The sequence below is a fragment of the Phyllobates terribilis genome, unplaced genomic scaffold (genome assembly GCF_046119375.1).
Source record: "Phyllobates terribilis strain yellow unplaced genomic scaffold, ASM4611937v1 Scaffold_2__4_contigs__length_985480577, whole genome shotgun sequence".
Lineage (NCBI taxonomy): Eukaryota > Metazoa > Chordata > Amphibia > Anura > Dendrobatidae > Phyllobates > Phyllobates terribilis.
In genome coordinates, this window is record NW_027362762.1 from 329,266,584 (window position 1) to 329,284,554 (window position 17,971).

Consider the following 17,971-nt stretch of genomic DNA (forward strand, 5'->3'; position numbering starts at 1 on the left):
TGTTTTACAATTGGAGGAAGCTGATGGACAGATCTGGTCACATGCTCCCCCGTCAGCAGCCAATTTGTGAACAGGAGAGCTGTGCTGTCTGTAAGGAGCAGAACCTGTCATAATATATAATAGTAAGTGCCAAAAAATCATGTCTCCAACAATAATATACAGATAAAGTGGACAATCCCTTTATGAGGATTTAGAAAACAATTATAGTGCAGGTAGTTGTGTACATGCCCAATAATCTCCAGTTTTAGTAAATATGTATATACCATTCTGTATTTTTTTCACTGTATGACATCTGTAGAATAGAAAAAAAAGGCCTGGTGAAACATATATGATGAAATGTGATAGGAAGAGATGGGAGAGGCCACGGGACATCTTTTCATCACTGGGAAGAGCAAAAAAGTGAGAAAAATCCAACACAGCTGAGCCTTTTGCTGCACATATTAGACAGCTGGCAGATCATGCTGCAGGTTGAAGATTTTACCAACATACCTGATATATAGAAGCTGCTTTAGTTACACAATGATCAGACAAGACAAGGACGACACGTTGGCATATCAAGCAGAAAATGTCATTACAAACCCACCTTATCGTGCAGCATCCAGCCAACATACTTTAAGCAACTGTCATTCAAGTACAAATCTGGGTACATTTTCATCCACACGCCAATTTCTTCTATACATAACGCTCTTATCTCAGAAACAACATCCCTGTAAAAAGAATTAAAAACAACAAACATTAATCATTAGTTGAAAAACTGTAAAATGTATCTAATATATTCAAGTATGTACAGGTGCATTTCACTAAATTAGAATATCATCAAATAGTTGATTTATTTCAGTTCTTCAATACAAGGTGAAACTCATATATTATATAGAGTCATTACAAACATTCTAATTTACTGAGATAATGATTTTTTTGTTTTCATTGTCTGTAAGCCATAATCATCAACATTAACAGAAATAAACACTTGAAATAGATCACTCTGTTTGTAATGACTCTATATAATATATGTTTCACTTTTTGTATTGAAGAACTGAAATAAATTAACTTGTTGATGATATTCTAATTTAGTGAGATGCACCTGTATGTGTTTTATAGTATTTTTGATGGCATTTTATATTTTGTAACTGTTTTTTTTCTTCATTTTCAAGGCCCATAAAGAAGTCTATGGTAAAAATGCAACAACAAAGGGTATGATGTGCTTTACCAAACAGCTCGATCTTGGTCTCATCTGTCCACAAGACACTTCCCCAGAAGGGTTTTGGCTTACTCATGTACATTTTGGCAAACTGAAGTCAAACTTTTTTATGTCTCTGTCAGCAGTGAGGTCTTCCTGACACTGCTTGGAAAAGGAGTAATTTGGGTGATAGATACAGTCATGATGTATAATTTTATTCAAATGTCGACAGATAGTTCGCGCTGACACTGATGCACCCTCAGCCTGCAGGACAGCTTTCTTTGGAATTTGATTGGGGCTGCCTATCCACCATCCGGACCATACGGCATTGTAACCTTTCATCAATTTTTCTCTGCCATCCACCTCCAGGGAGATTAACTACAGTGCCATAGCTTGTAAACTTCCATTATGTTGCGTGGACAAAAGAACATCAAGATCTCTGGAGATGGACTTGTAACCTTCAGATTGTTGATATTTTTCAACAATTTTGGTTCTCAAGTCCTCAAACAGTTCTCTTCTCCACTTTCTGTTCTCCATCCTTAGTGTGGCACACACAGATACACAATGGAATGATTGAGTCAACTTCTCCCCTTTTTATCCGGTTTCAAGTGTGATTTTTATATTAACCATGCCTATTACTTGCCACAGGTGAGTTTGACTGAGCATCACATGCCTGAAACAAAGTTGTTTACCCACAATTTCGGAATGGTGCCAACAATTTTGTCCAGCCTATTTTTTTTTTTGTGAAAATATGTCCAATTGCCTTTTTTTCCGCAGTCTTTTTTTCTGTTGTTCCAATAGACACAAAGGAAATAAACATGTGTATTCCTTTTCTGGAATAATTTTAAGGGTACCAGCACTTTCGGCGATGACTCTATCTATCACCCAAATTACTCCTTTTCCAAGCATGAGTGGCTCTAATATTAGAGAAGACAAGATGCTGGCTGGTATTATAGGCTACATTCATTACTTTTAGTTTAATATTGTTGTGCACAACACTTACAGCAAAAATATGTACAATGATCCACATTTATGTATGTAGAAATTTACAGACATCTTGCAATGTTTGCCTATTAAATAGCCATCAATGAAAAAAATATTAGAATGCTAATTAGATAAGGAGCATATTGAAATGTCTAAAGCAGGTCGAGCATATAACACAAAGTTTCCCATCTGTATAACTAAAAAAAATTCTCAATAAATAATTACCCAGTTGTGCATTATAAAATATGTCAAAACATTGAAGAGGTTGTCCACTACACTACATAACGCCTCCATCTATTTAAACAGTGTAAAGAAGTTTTTTGTAATTACCTTTCATTGTTTTTGTTTCCTGTGAGCGGCGCTATCGCTGACCGCTCATTAGGCATCACGTGACCCCCGGCTGCAGCTCTGGCTGACATCCGCTGATGTCACGTCAAGTTCCGGCTGCAGCCGGGCATGACCCAGTGATGTACACCCCCGATTGATGGGCTGTGGGCAGAGTGTCACTGCACGTCACAGCCCAGTATCCACCGTGCGCTTTCCCTCTTCTCTGCATTTGTAGGAAAATCGTGCGCTGGATGCTGGGCTGTGACGTGCGGTGAAATGATAGCGCCGCTCACAGGCAACAAAAAACAATGGACGGTAATTCCAAAAAAATCTTCTTTCCACTGTTTAAATAGATGGGGGCATTATGCAGTGTAGTGGACAACCTTTTTAAAGATAACAGGTCAGCAGAGATAATCTGCACAGTCTAATCTAAGGGTAAAGGGACCAGGGTTATTACTGTTACTTACCGATACCGTTGCAGAAAGGTTCCTTTTAATAGCGCATCCATCATATCTTCTATTTCACGATGTCTTTGTTGCAACTAAGCAAAATGAGAAATCACTGATAACAACACCAAAACAAAACTTCCATCCTACTTTGTTGGTTTTATTGTTTTATCTATGCCGTTAATATCATTCCATTTAGGCATTCATATGATTTTCCCTTTCCATCATACTAGTTCCGTCCAAACACACACTTGTTTCATGGAAACAAAGTGATTGTCACCAATCGTCACTAATGACACCTTGTTGGTTACATTCTAAGTGCGTTAAAATGGTTATCCCCATCTTTATTGATGTGCATTGTTTGAAATATACTATATATTAAAATTTTCCCCCAGTTCCTTTAATGCCAAAATTTCCGCTTTTGTGGATTACAGCTTGCTGCCTATCAGTGGTGGACGAAAATGAGCAGTATTTACAAGCTCTTTTATATTAAAGGGAATCTGTCACCCCCTTTAATATATACCTATTACAATGGGCATACAGGTGATAGAATTGTTAAAATAGTCCTACATTAACATATAGAATTAAAAGACGATTTCTCAACAACAAGACAGCAGCTATGAGACATACAGGTAGGACTATTTTAACAATTCTACTGTACCACCTGTATGCCCATAGTAATAGGCTAAAAGCGTCCCAGGGGGTGACAAATTCCCTTTAAGCTTGTAAACACTGCACTGAAACAAAACGGGATTGCTGGAGTGCAGTTATCACCAGGTCACGTCTGCTGTATTCCTTCAATGCTGTAGAGGCAAAGCTGGCACATTTAACAGCATTGGAGAGAGCACAGTATGGATCAGCAGCATAACGATGCTACTGGTCCGAACTGTCAATCAAGTAGGAGTACGTGGCCCCCAGCAATCAGGAAGTCACAGTTCCCTGTGGAGCAGAGCGCTCCTGAACAAACTGCTTAAAACCTGCACCATGTAAGATATTATTTTATACCTTTTTCCGCTTTTTGTCCAGCTGCTCAAGCCTTGGATTTATCTTTTGAAGATGGCTTCGTTTTTTCTCTACTTCATACAGTCTGTCTGAGTTGTCTATATTGATATCCAGGTTTAGGATAACTCTTATAAGAGCAGTCAGCAATTTTACAGCTAGTGCAAAGGAGAAAAATAGTGATAAATACAGAATATTAACTGACCAGCGACAGTTTTATTAATGAGGTTCTTTTTTCATACTCTAAACTTTGCAGATGAAGGAGCGACTGCTAGGTTTCCTTGAAGAATACACTACACAGGACTCATAGGAGCAGCCATGTACTGCATAATGCAGAGAAGTCCCATGACATTGGTTATGGAGTTCAAGAATCAGGACAAACAGTTGCTCAGCTAATAGACATTAGATACGTGATAAAAGAGTAAACTGTATAATAAGGTCTTGCCTGTATACTGAAAACCTACCAGACAATGTACTGGTGTGCCGGAAAGCTCTAACACAGGAGTCTGACAGTCCCAAAAGCAGGGAAATAAGGGTATTCAGCAGATAGCCATCATATATGACACTGTACTGACACTGCTGAATCAGCACAGATGTGAATTCACAGAAGTTTGACCGAAATTTTTTCCAGTAAATTCCTGGCCTGATTAGAGGGTAATCTTCAGAGTCCTGCGAGACACAGAATTGTGTTAATCAGGGTCTATAATGTTTCTACATATTCTGCATCATATATGTATGTTTCAAAAGGACAGACTTACTTACTAAAATTGCCCCCAATAAAAAATAGGCATGTTTATGTGCTGGCCAAATGGTTCCCCTAGGCATATTAAAGGCAATTTCCTGGATTTTTCAATACTTGCCAGAGGGAAGGGATTGTTATAATATAATGAAGTATTACTTAATACAAATTGCCAGACACTCTGGTGGTTTATTCTGGTACAGAAAGTAAGGTGGTCCAGTCCATCCGTCACCTGTCTGCTAAATCCCTGATACACCCAAATCTAAGTAAAACTTTTTTTTCTTTACACCCCATGAAATAAGACATATTAAAAGTAACAGCAAATTTTTGCAGCATATAATGTACCTTACCAAATTGACTGGCCAGGTGATGGTTAAAATCCAAGGATAAGCCATGAATTTCTTAAACTGCAAGCCAGTTTCCTAAGAAGAACAAGCAATGTCAGCATCAGGATAAAACAGTCAGTCTATGAAGGAGAACACCCGCAGAGAATAGGCTTTGAAATGTAGGGCAAGTATAGATCCTAAAACAATTGTGCACACACACGTGCACTTGTACGTTTTGGGAGAGGCACTTTTTAAGCTCTCCAATGGCAGGGTCACACTTTTCTTGTGAAGCTTTCCATATACACAGAGATGTCGATTTACCAGTTTTCTACAGAATTCTGGAGTAAATAGTTTGAAATGAGGCATTGTTTTCCATAACTTGTAGTTGTACAAAATTTTGTGACCTTTTTGACATTTTACCCCAGTGGTGAAAAGCAGGATGTGTGGTTTGACGGGGGCTTGTCTGAGTGTGCCCATCAAATTTATTACATTTTATGGCTTCAAATCAAGGCAGAAATGTACTCCTGTCCCTGGTGACGCACAGTAGCTGAAAGGGGCACCAAATATATGAAGAGGTGCACGCTTTATTCCAGCGCACAATTCATAAAAATTGGGGTATGGGGTGGGCTTCTCCTAAAACAAGGCAAACAAATTACTATTAAGCAAAAACCAAAATTTAAATTTAGTTCAGAAAGAAAAAAATGCTCAAAAATATCCATAAATTCTCCAGTGTACCCTCATCTTATTGTAACTTTATAGACTTATTCATGTTTTGCACTATACTTTGTACTAATTTTTATGTGATATCTTATATAGCTGGATTGTATCAATTTTAAAAAAAGAATCAGATTGCCTCACAGCAATCACAGAGGATTCGCCATGGGTAAACTGAAGCAACAAAAGCATTTTCCCCTAAATGACACATATAAAACACTATAGAATATCGATGGCTGGCATTGGCAGAGTTATACCATATTCTGCAGTCAGCACCTTCTCGTGACAGGTATGACCATGACAAATGCCGACCAAAGGCAGATATCTGTGGAAACGTTGATGTGCTGTATTGGATTTTTTTCTGTTGTTTTAGGGTGCAGCTGTTCACATCATATGACAGATATCGGCCATATAAAATCAGTAATGCATGGCTGGCTTTCGTTATATTAGTGTATATAAAGAAGAGGAGTACCAGCTAATGAAGCAGTCATGATTGTTCCCACTGTGCCAGATTTCCTAGAAATGGATACATCCATGCAAAAGCTAAATATAGAGATGTTACCAGGTTGTAGAGAAAAACTCATGTCATATTTATCTAAGTACCTCATCAAACTCTTCCGTCAGCTTCTGCATTATGTTTCTGTTGTTTGGATTCTGGAAGAGCTCTGCTGTGACCACCCCTGTGCAGATACAAAGAGAACGGGCTGTCATGTATAGACAAGTAACGATAGATGCTGAGCACATGCCTGAAATCTGAGATGGAGACCTTCTAGGACATAGTAACTTACAATGTGTTCAGGAAAACAAATCTAATTCCTGCAACACGAGCCCAACAAACTCACAAATGATCATCCAATTTGCATTCTTTTAGTGTATTGGATATCTGTGTGGGGGAAACTCATACATAACACACACTACAATCTCACTTACAGAAATGCCATGTCTGCCCACCCAAGTGGTTATTGGATGAGTACGTCATATTAAATACCAAGTATAAATAACAAGGACAAGTCTAGTCTAAGCAAAACGCTATTACATACAGTACAGACCAAAACTTTGGACACACCTCATATAAAGATTTTTCTGTATTTTCATGACTATGAAAATTGTACATTCACACTGAAGGCATCAAAACTATGAATTAACATATGTGGAATTATATACTTAACAAAAAAGTGTGAAACAGCTGAAATTATGTCTTATATTCTAGGTTCTTCAAAGTAGCCACCTTTTGCTTTGATGACTGCTTTGCACACTCTTGGCATTCTCTTGATGAGCTTCAAGAGGTAGTCACCAGAAATGGTCTTCCAACAATCTTGAAGGAGTTTCCAGAGATGCTTAGCACTTGTTGGCCCTTTTGCCTTCACTCTGCGGTCCAGCTCACCCCAAACCATCTCGACTGGGTTCAGGTCTGGTGACTGTGGAGGCCAGGTCATCTGGCGTTGCACCCCATCACTCTCTTTTTTGGTCAAATAGCCCTTACACAGCCTGGAGGAGTGTTTTGGATCATTGTCCTGTTGAAAAATAAATGATGGTCCAACTAAACGCAAACCGGATGGAATAGCATGCCGCTGCAAGATGCTGTGGTAGCCATGCTGGTTCAGTATGCCTTCAATTTTGAATAAATCCCCAACAGTGTCACCAGCAAAGCACCCCCACACCATCACACCTCCTCCTCCATGCTTCATGGTGGGAACCAGGCATGTAGAGTCCAGCTTTTCTGCGTCGCACAGACACGGTGGTTGGAACCAAAGATCTCAAATTTGGACTCATCAGACCAAAGCACAGATTTCCATTGGTCTAATGTCCATTACTTGTGTTCTTTAGTCCAAACAAGTCTCTTCTGCTTGTTGCTGATGGTCCCAACCCCATTTATAAGGTAAGAGATCCCACTTATTAAACCTGAAAGGGCACACCAGTGAAGTGAAAACCATTTCCGGTGACTACCTCTTGAAGCTCGTCAAGAGAATGCCAAGAGTGTGCAAAGCAGTCATCAAAGCAAAAGGTGGCTACTTTGAAGAACCTAGAATATTAGACATATTTTCAGTTGTTTCACACTTTTTCGTTAAGTATATAATTCCACATGTGTTAATTCATAGTTTGATGCCTTCAGTGTCAATGTACAATTTTCATAGTCATGAAAAGACAGAAAAATCTTTAATGAGAAGGTGTGTCCAAACTTTTGGTCTGTACTGTATATTATATATACACTGCTCAAAAAATAAAGGGAACACTTAAAACAACAGAATATAACTCCAAGTAAATCAAACTTCTGTGAAATCAAACTGTCCACTTAGGAAGCAACACTGATTGACAATCAATTTCACATGCTGCTGTGCAAATGGAAAAGATAATAGATGGAAATTATTGGCAATTATCAAGACACCCTCAATAAAGGTGGGACCACAGACCACATCTCAATATCAATGCTTTCTGGCTGATGTTTTGGTCACTTTTGAATGTTGGCTGTGCTTTCACACTCGTGGTAGCATGAGACGGACTCTACAACCCACAGATGTTGCACAGGTAGTGCAGCTCATCCAGGATGGCACATCAATGCGAGCTGTGGCAAGAAGGTTTGCTGTTTCTGTCAGCGTAGTGTCCAAAGGCTGGAGGCGCTACCAGGAGACAGGCCAGTACACCAGGAGACGTGGAGGGGGCCGTAGGAGGGCAACAACCCAGCAGCAGGACCGCTACCTCCACCTTTGTGCAAGGAGGAACAGGAGGAGCACTGCCAGAGCCCTGCAAAATGACCTCCAGCAGGCCACAAATGTGCATGTGTCTGCACAAACGGTTAGAAACCGACTCCATGAGGGTGGTATGAGGGCCCGACGTCCACAGATGGGGGTTGTGCTCACAGCCCAACACCACGCAGGACGCTTGGCATTTGCCACAGAACACCAGGATTGGCAAAGTCGCCACTGGCGCCCTGTGCTCTTCACAGATGAAAGCAGGTTCACACTGAGCACATGACAGACATGACAGAGTCTGGAGACGCCGTGGAGAGCTATCTGCTGCCTGCAGCATCCTTCAGCATGACCGGTTTGGCAGTGGGTCAATAATGGTGTGGGGTGGCATTTCTTTGGAGGGCCGCACAGCCCTCCATGTGCTCGCCAGAGGTAGCCTGACTGCCATTAGGTACCGAGATGAGATTCTCAGACCCCTTGTGAGACCATATGCTGGTGCGGTTGGCCCTTGGTTCCTCCTAATGCAGGACAATGCCAGACCTCAAGTGGCTGGAGTGTGCCAGCAGTTCCTGCAAGATGAAGGCATTGAAGCTATGGACTGGCCCGCCCGTTCCCCGGACCTGAATAAGATTGAGCACATCTGGGACATCATGTCTCGCTCCATCCACCAACGTCACGTTGCGCCACGGACTGTCCAGGAGTTGGTGGATGCTTTAGTCAAGGTCTGGGAGGAGATTCCACAGGAGACTATCCGCAACCTCGTCAGGAGCATGCCCAGGCGTTGTAGGGAAGTCATACAGGCACGTGGAGGCCACACACAATACTGAGCCTTATTTTGACTTGTTTTAAGGACATTACATCAAAGTTGAATCAGCCTGCAGTGTGTTTATCCACTTTAATTTTGGGGGTGACTCCAAATCCAGGCCTCCATTGGTTAATAAATTTGATTTCCATTGATGATTTTTGTGTGATTTTGTTGTCAGCACATTGAACTTTGTACAGAACAAAGTATTCAATGAGAATATTTCATTCATTCAGATCTAGGATGTGTTATTTGAGTGTTCCGTTTATTTTTTTGAGCAGTGTATATAATTACGTAATAGCATTTTTCTTAGACTTGTCCTTGTTATTTATAACAAGAACCACAGAGCTGGGTAGGACTGAGTTAAATCCTCGCACTTCAGGTCTTGATTGGATGCACTTGGCTAGCTTTAACTAAAACCCTGGGCCTGTGTTCACGAGAGTTGTCAGTCTGCTGGATGTTGAACAGAATCGAGTGTGCTGCTGGTGAGTAACTAGCCAAAATGTGAGCTGTAGCTGAGAGAGAGACGTGCCTACTTGGTCTTATGACCGGTCTTCAAAGCCAGCTAGGTCTTGAGGCAGTTTCTGCCTGATCCAAACTACTTAGCCGAGGCATCCTTTCAGGCACCTCAGTCTCAGAACTGCCCAATCTCGTACACCAGATTGCACAGGTGGGTAAGTATCTCTATTCTGCCTCACTTTACCCTGCCAGTTGCTTGGCTCATGCTTCAAGCAACATCATTGCCCTCTGTAGAGTCCTTTGGCTTAAAGCTTGGAGAGCGGACGCAGTCGCCGGTGAGTCACTCTGCCTTCGCGGCGCCTGCACACAAGTTTCCTGCTCCACAAGGCTACACAGACTGCAGGAAGAAGAGCGCCGTCCGTACAGGGTAAATTGCGCAGGCGCGGGATCCGACCGGGAAAGGCACGTCACAGGGCCCTGTGACATGCAGGGGAGGGGAGGGGGATATGGAAATGAAGTTAATAGGCAGGGATTTTTTGCATCACCCGTCAGACCGGTATCTAAGGGGTAACATTTCTCCTTGCTGAGAGCGACATGTTAGGCATGTCACGGTGAGGAGACTTTTAAAGTAGGATTGCTACTTCCTCTGGTGGCACTAGAGTTCTGGTCCTCTTCCTCTCTGAAGAGACAATTTGCATATTTCCCAGAGGAGCATTGTGGCTTTAAAAGTCTCCTCAACGTGACATGCTTAACATGTCGCTCTCCGCAAGGACAAATGTTACCCCTTAGATACCAGTCTGACGCCTCTCATCCACCCAAATCAGAACTCACACTTTAGACTGACGAGGGGCAGTACCCCAAAACACAGTGTCTGCAAATTGAGTTTCTGGTTCTGGCTTATATTCTAAGTCATGTGATAAGGCTCGTTAAAGGGTCACTATTGACTTTTAGGATTGCTACTTTCTGTAGGTAGCACTAGAGTTCTGGTCCTCTTCCTCTCTGAAAAGACAATTTGCTATATACAAACACATGTTTATTTCCTTTGTGAGTGTTGGAGCAACACAAAAAACTGAGGAATAAAAGGCAAATTGGACATAATTTCACACAAACCCCCAAAAATGGGCTGGACAAAATTATTGGCACCCTCAACTTAATATTTGGTTGCACACCCTTTGGAATAAATAACTGTAAATCAATTGCTTCCTATAACTATCAACTGGAATTATAAAATGTGTAATTATAATAATTTTCTGGGAGAAATAATTCACTTTCTGAAACAATTTCAAGGGTGCCAACACTTTTGGCCATGACCGTATAACAGTGCATCAGCACTGTTATGTGTAGAGAAAATAAAGGTCTCCTATGAGCGCCAGATAAACGCTTTCTTTCACAGGAGAATCGTCATGACAGCAGACCCCTGGCTGTCATGTCAACTCATTGGCGCCCTGCGATAATGTCACGCACCCCCTTGCCGGTGTATATTAAATGTCGCCCCGGGAAAGATGCAAAGATGCAAGCTCAGCGTGTGAGCCAGATCAAAGTGAGGGACACGACATATGATGTAAATGTACGTTATATGTTGTGAAGGGGTTAAAATAAGTCATCAATATCAGATCAGTGTTGATCCCACCATTCAAGTGTAAGCAGACTCTGTGGAAGTGCACAATGTACAAAGCCAGAACAGCTCACTACACTGTAAAGTCGCTGTTCTCCTTTACTACAGCTCTGCTCTTTTTTGTCTCAATGGGAAAGGTCATCAATGTTGTAGTCCCATACAACCGTTTTAATGCATACTGTTCTTAATATTTAAGGGGTCTTTGTGTAAATAAACCATAATAACATAGTAAGGCTATGTGCCCACGATGCAGAAATGCTCCGGATTTTTCCTGAGCGTTTCTGCATCTGCCTGGCAGAAAAAACGCATGCGGATTGTACATGCGAATTTTACATGCGTTTTTCCTGCCCTGGACAAGCGGATGTGAAGCGTTTTTGCATGCATTTCCACATGCGGGTTGTCAGCGCTTTCCAAGAGATTTTAGCATCACTTGGAAAGTGCTTGACAACTTGGTCACACTATATAAATCCATGCAACCAGCATGGATTTATATAGTGTGACCGTAAAGAATGGTGCCGGCAAGAAGAGACAAGCACACGGGGGGCCATCAGAAGGGAAGTATAATATTTATTTTATTCTTTTTTTTATAGGTTCTATGGTACCCGGGTCCGGAGGAGAGTCTCCTGTCCTCCACACCCGGGTACCATCCGCACATTGAAACGCATGGATTTCGCATGTACAGATGCAGTGATGCGGATTTCATGCGTTCCAATACAAGTCAATGGCGGCGAAAACGCAGTGCTTCCGCAAAATAATTAGTAGTGCTGCGTTTTTTTCCGCAATGATAATCCGCAGCTTAAATTTCCGCAGCATGTGCACAGCACATGCGGATTATCATTGGGGAACATGGCAGACCTTCTACCAAGCGTTTTTTAAGCGTTTCTGCAGCGGAATTGCCGCTGCAGAAACGCTTAAAAACGCATCGTGGACACACAGCCTTATACATTTTTTTGCATAATATTTATTCTATCTACACTACACACTAGAAAATGATCCCCTGAAGTGGTTTTTAATGTTGTATAACTGATTAATCTTTATTTACATAACAATCACTTTAGTTTTCCCGCTGATCAATTATATATAATTTCTAAAAGTATTGGATGAATGCACTTACCTTGACATCCTGAGCACTGAATATAGAAAGTAATGAGATCGAGCAGAGCTGCATCCCTGTCCTCCTGATAGGCTTTAATCCAGTCATCTACAACAGACTACAAAGGAGCTCCATGAAATACATTACATCTATGTATGTACACCCATCACACTGGTACAGAAGAATAGTTCTATTCATCAGTGGTTCTCTGACAATTCTGCAGTCACCTGACATTGCTGATAGTGGAGAAAGGGATCAGGCATTTTATATTCTTAAAGAGGTTGTCCACTACTTTATCATTGATGACTTATCCTTAATATACGTCATCAATGACTGATCGGCGGAGGTGCCGGCGGTTGGACCCTGACTAGGGTTGAGCAAGTATGTTCTGTCCGAGTATGCTCGGGCCGAGCTCCGAGTATTTACAGCTGCTCGGTGATATGGTTGAATCGCTCCCGTGTGCATGATTTGCAACTGTTTGACAGCTTTATTACATGTGAGGAATGTGTAAGAAATAGACATTCCTCACATGTAATAAAGCTGTCAAACAGTTGCAAATCATGCACACAGGAGCGATTTAACCTTATCACCAAGCAGCTATAAATACTCGGAGCTCGGCCCGAGCATACTCGGTGAAAGGGTTAACCTAACATACTAACTCAACACTAACCCTGACCAATCAGCTGCTGACGGTGATAGTAGTGGATGTTGGGCGGAAATGCTCAACTGCGAAGCTGCTATATCTTCTGATGGTGGCCGCAGCAGGGTACTGCACATTCGCCTCCTATTGATTTAATTATGAGGTGGATGTGCAGTACCTGGCTGCGGCCACCATAAGAAGGTGGAACAGCTCCGCAATTGAGCATTTCCGGCTGGCGGCCACCGCCGTCAACACCGAGTGCAGCTGATCAGCAGGGGTTGACACCGACCAATCAGACATTGATGATCAATGATAAAGTAGTGGACAACCTCTTTAACATGCCTTGCCTGATCTACTGTTCCTCAATTCACAAACCCATCCATTCTCGTGGGCAATCAGAGGAAATATAGCCTCATTTTTAAAATCCAACCAGTGTCACTTTATGAGGTAATACCTCTGGAACGCTTCAACACATACCCGTGATCCTGAGAATGTTTTATCGAGACATATTGTACTTCATGATAATGGTAAATGTTGGTCGCTATGATTTGTGTTTATTTATGAAAATATCGAAAATTTGACAAAAAATTAGAAATTTTTGCAATTTTCAAATATTGAATTTTTATGCTCTTAAAGTCAGATAGTTATACCACACAAAATAGTTAATAAATAACATTTACCACATGTCTACTTTACATCTGCATCATTTTTTTTTTTTTAAATTTTGTTAGGAAGTTAGAAGGGTTAAAAGCTGATCAGAAATTTTTCATTTTTCTAACAAAATTTACAAAGCCACTGTTTTTAGGGACAATTGAAGTGACTTTGAGGGGCCTATATGACAGAAAATACCCAAAAGTGACAAAGGAATTAATGCAATGTGGAAGGTAAAAATAAAAATGTTAATTTTTCCCACAAAAATGTTGCTTTAGCCCCAAATTTTACATTTTCACAAGGATGAACCATACAATTTGTTATGCAATTTCTCCTAAGTATGCCGATACCACTGGAATGATGTTTGGCTGCATGGCAGGGCTTGAAAGGGAAGGACTTTTGGAACACAAAATTGGCTGTAATAGATAGCAGACACCACATCGCATTTGGAGAGCCCCTGGTGTGCCTAAACAGTAAAAACTCCCCACAAGTGACCCCATTTTGGAAAATACACCCCTAAAGGAACTTATCTAGAAATGTGGTGAGCATCTTGAACCCACAGGGATACCCCATATGTGGTCAGAAACTCTTGTTTGGGCACATGGCAGGGCTTGGAAGGGAAAAAGCGACATTTGATTTTTGGAGTGAAAAATTGTCTGGAATAGATGGTAGATGCCATGTCATATTTGCAGAGCTACACCTAGGAAAGGCACTTTTCTGTGTCTACACTGTCCTCAGTGCTCTAATGTTATCAAAGTGAACTACTTCTGTCATCCTAGAACAGGAGAGAAATTTCCAATACGTGGTTTTTATACATGTAATTCTTCTTTTGCTGTATACTTGATTAAGTGTCCATGTGGTCTCGGATATGTTGGTGAGACTACCCAACATATCCGAGACTGTATATCCCAACACAAGTCTACTATAAGATGTAAGAGAACAATGCTCCCGATTCCTGCTCATTTTTTATCAGCAGGACATAATGTCTCACAATTACGTTTCCAAATATTGGAAACAATACCAAGTCCCAGACGAGGTGGAAATAGGACACTGAAGTTGACGGAAAGGGACGCATTCTGGATATTTCGTCTTAATACCGTTGAACCTAATGGTCTTAATCGGGAGTATGAGATTCTTTATTGAGTTGCGTATAATATTATTAAGACACATGGTTCTCGTCTTCCTTCTTGATATGACATGATGTTATAATTATTAATTTTGTCTCTTTTGATTACAGGTGCCATAAGGTTTCCATGAAGTATCTGTTCCTTATCCTTCATTTTGGTCCTATCTAGTTTTATTTAGAATTAGTTCCTTATTGCTCTTCCCCCCCGTTTTTCACCCCTTTTCCTCCTTTTTCCTCTCCCCCCTTTTTTTTTTTTTTCTCCCCTTTTTTCTCCTTTTATGTCTCTTATTTTCCCTATATTTACTATACAAATCTTTCTCTCCTCTTATACCATTAGAGTCCGTTATCCCCTTTTTTAATTAATACAATTCCTATTCTGAGTTTGGCTCTGATTCCACGAATGCGCCTATATATTTAAATGAGACAGTAATCTCTATTACGCCTGCATCCTGTTTTCTGCCTTCCAAGCCTCGCTGTGACGTAGTTCCGCTCTTTGGAACGCATTCCACTGACGTCATTTCCGCTTTCTCTCTCTGGCACCGGTATTTAGTGGGACACTTCATTTTCTTCCGCACATTGGCGCACACTTCATGTGGATTCCCATCTCTTCACATGCCTGACCCAAGGAGCACCGATCACCGGATAAGGTATACTTTCATTAGGCCTTTGGTCTATATATTGTTACATTTCTTCTGCGGTTTTCCCATATGGAGGTTGAGACTCCTACCCATGGTCCCTGGTTACCTGGCAGTCTCTGGATGACCAAACTTTAATTACACCTTTGATATACATTGATAATGTTACAACATTCCTTAGTTTCCCTGAGTTATCATTGTTGTTATTATTTCTTATGAGCAATTTTGTGTTTATAATTGGTTTTCTTTTTATGAACGTCTTTTTCATGAGTAATACATAGCAACTCTATTATATTTTACTTTGTATAAGTACATACTTATTTTATTTTTTCTATATTTAGATAAAACCTTGATAGAAGCGTTAGCCAAAATGTTGGTCTATTCTTTTGGGTTGCTCTAAATAACATTTATTGGCATCTACAACTTTTGTCCTACAAATTATTGTGCCGAAGGTTTATATCTTACATATTTGCAGAGCCATCAAGGTTCCAAAACAGAAGAAACCCTCACAAGTGACCCCATTTGGGAATCTAAACCATTCGAAGAATTCCTCCAGGGGTGTAGTGATCATTCTAAACCCACAGGTATTTCACAGAATTGTATAACATTGGGCTGTGAAATTGAAAAGTTACATTTTTTCCATTAAATGTAATGTTATCTAGAATATGGGATCCAGTTTTGGGCTACACATTTTAAAAAGAATATTCAGAAGTTAGAGTCAGTTCAAAGGCGGCAACTAGATTATTATGAGGGATGGAAGACCTCTCATATGATGAGAGGTTAGTAGAGTTGGGTTTGTTAAACTTAGAAAAAAGAAGCCTCAGAGGTTATCTCATTTCCATGCATAAATATATGTGTGGTCAGTACAAAGGACTGACACATGACTTATTACTTCCAAAGACAACACTAAGGACCAGGGGGCACTCATTACGAGTGGAAGAAAGGCGATTCCAGCAGCTAAACAGGAAAGGGTTCTTTACAGTCAAAGCAGTCAGACTGTGGAATTCCCTACCACAAGAGGTAGTAATGGGTGACACTATAACAGCTTTCAAAAAAGGGCTGGATGATTTCCTCAAAACGCTTAACATTTTGGGTTACAGTTAATTTAGTGACAAAATGTACAATTGGTAGAGGAAGGTTGAACTTGATGAACCTAGGTCTTTTTTTCAATCTTTTTAACTATGTTGTTTTAGCCCCAAGTTTTTAAATTTCCAAAAGGGCTAATAAGAAAAAATGGACCACAAAATTTGTTAAGCAATATCTCCTGAGTACGGCAATACCCCATATGTGGTTGAAAACTACTTTTGAGACACAGTGTAAAGCTCGGAAGGGAAGAAGGGCCATATCGGAGTGCAGATTTGCCTGGAATGGTTTGTGGGTACCATGTCACATTGGCAGAGCCCCTGAGGTGTCAGGACAGCAGGACATCCCATAGGTAACCCCATTTTTCATACTACACCTCTTAATAAAATTATCTAGGGGTGCAGTTATCATATTGACACCACATGCATTTCACAAAATGTTATACCATTGCGCGATGAAGAGAAAAAAAATACATTTTTACCACTATAACGTTGTTTTAGCCCCAGACTTTACATGTTCACAGAGGGAAATAGGTAAAAATGACCAGGACAAATGTGAGCCGATCTTTGGGAGGCAGAATGAACCAATCAACAGCAGGTGAAGAATTGGTTTTATTTATTTTTTAAGCCGTTCCTTTACTCTTTTTTTAAGCTGACTTTATTCTTCGGGTCGGTGCGAATTAGGCTGTGTGCCCACTATGCGGTTTTTTTTAAGCGTTTCGGCAGCGGCAATTCCGCTGCAGAAACGCTTGTTAGTAGGTTTGCTATGTTCCCCAATGATAATCCGCATGTGCTGTGCACATGCTGCGGAAATTTCCGCTGCGGATTATCATTGCGGAAAAAATCCGCAGCACTACGAATTATTTTGCGGAATCGCGGCGTTTTTGCCGCCGCCATTGACTTGCATTGAATCGCTTAATATCCGCATGACTACATGTGCACATGCGGATATTAAGAGATTCAATGTGCGGATGGTATCTGGGTCTGGAGAAGAGGAGACTCTCCTCCAGACCCGGGTACCATAGTATCTGTTAAAAAAGAAAGAATTTAAAATAAAAAAAAATAAAAAAAACACATTATACTCACCTTCTGATGGCCGTGGTCTTCTATCCGGTACGTCTTGGCTCCCCGATGGCTCGCGATGGAGTAAAAGGACCTTCCATGACGTCATTCAGTCATGTGACAGGTCACATGACCGCTGACGTCGGCGGTCGCGTGACCTGTCACATGACTAAATGACGTCATGGAAGGTCCTTTTTTCACCACCACGAGACACCGAGGAGACCGGACGCATCGGAGAAGGAGACCGGGAGCCATCGAAAGGTGAGTATAATGGTTTTTCTTTATTTTTTACCATTTTTATTCTTTTTTTTTAACTAACTTGGTCACACTATATAAAATCCATGCCGGTTGCATGGATTTATATAGTGTGACCAAGTTGTCAAGCACTTTTCCAAGTCATGCTAAAG

The 17,971-nt window shown here is 40.9% G+C and overlaps 1 protein-coding gene across 3 annotated transcripts in view; it reads right to left on the reverse strand.

The window, feature by feature from the left end:
* The window catches only part of LOC141207720 (cohesin subunit SA-2-like), a 126,197-nt gene that overhangs the window by 80,761 nt on the left and 27,465 nt on the right, over positions 1–17,971 (reverse strand). For all 3 annotated transcript variants that reach the window (XM_073664433.1, XM_073664432.1, XM_073664434.1), the window contains exons 5-11: positions 12,390–12,486; positions 6,316–6,392; positions 5,023–5,094; positions 4,398–4,602; positions 3,940–4,091; positions 2,956–3,029; positions 584–707 (exon numbers count right to left, since the gene is read on the reverse strand). In XM_073664433.1, the coding sequence (XP_073520534.1) occupies positions 584–707; positions 2,956–3,029; positions 3,940–4,091; positions 4,398–4,602; positions 5,023–5,094; positions 6,316–6,392; positions 12,390–12,486 (801 nt within the window). The remainder of the gene's footprint in view (positions 1–583; positions 708–2,955; positions 3,030–3,939; positions 4,092–4,397; positions 4,603–5,022; positions 5,095–6,315; positions 6,393–12,389; positions 12,487–17,971) is intronic.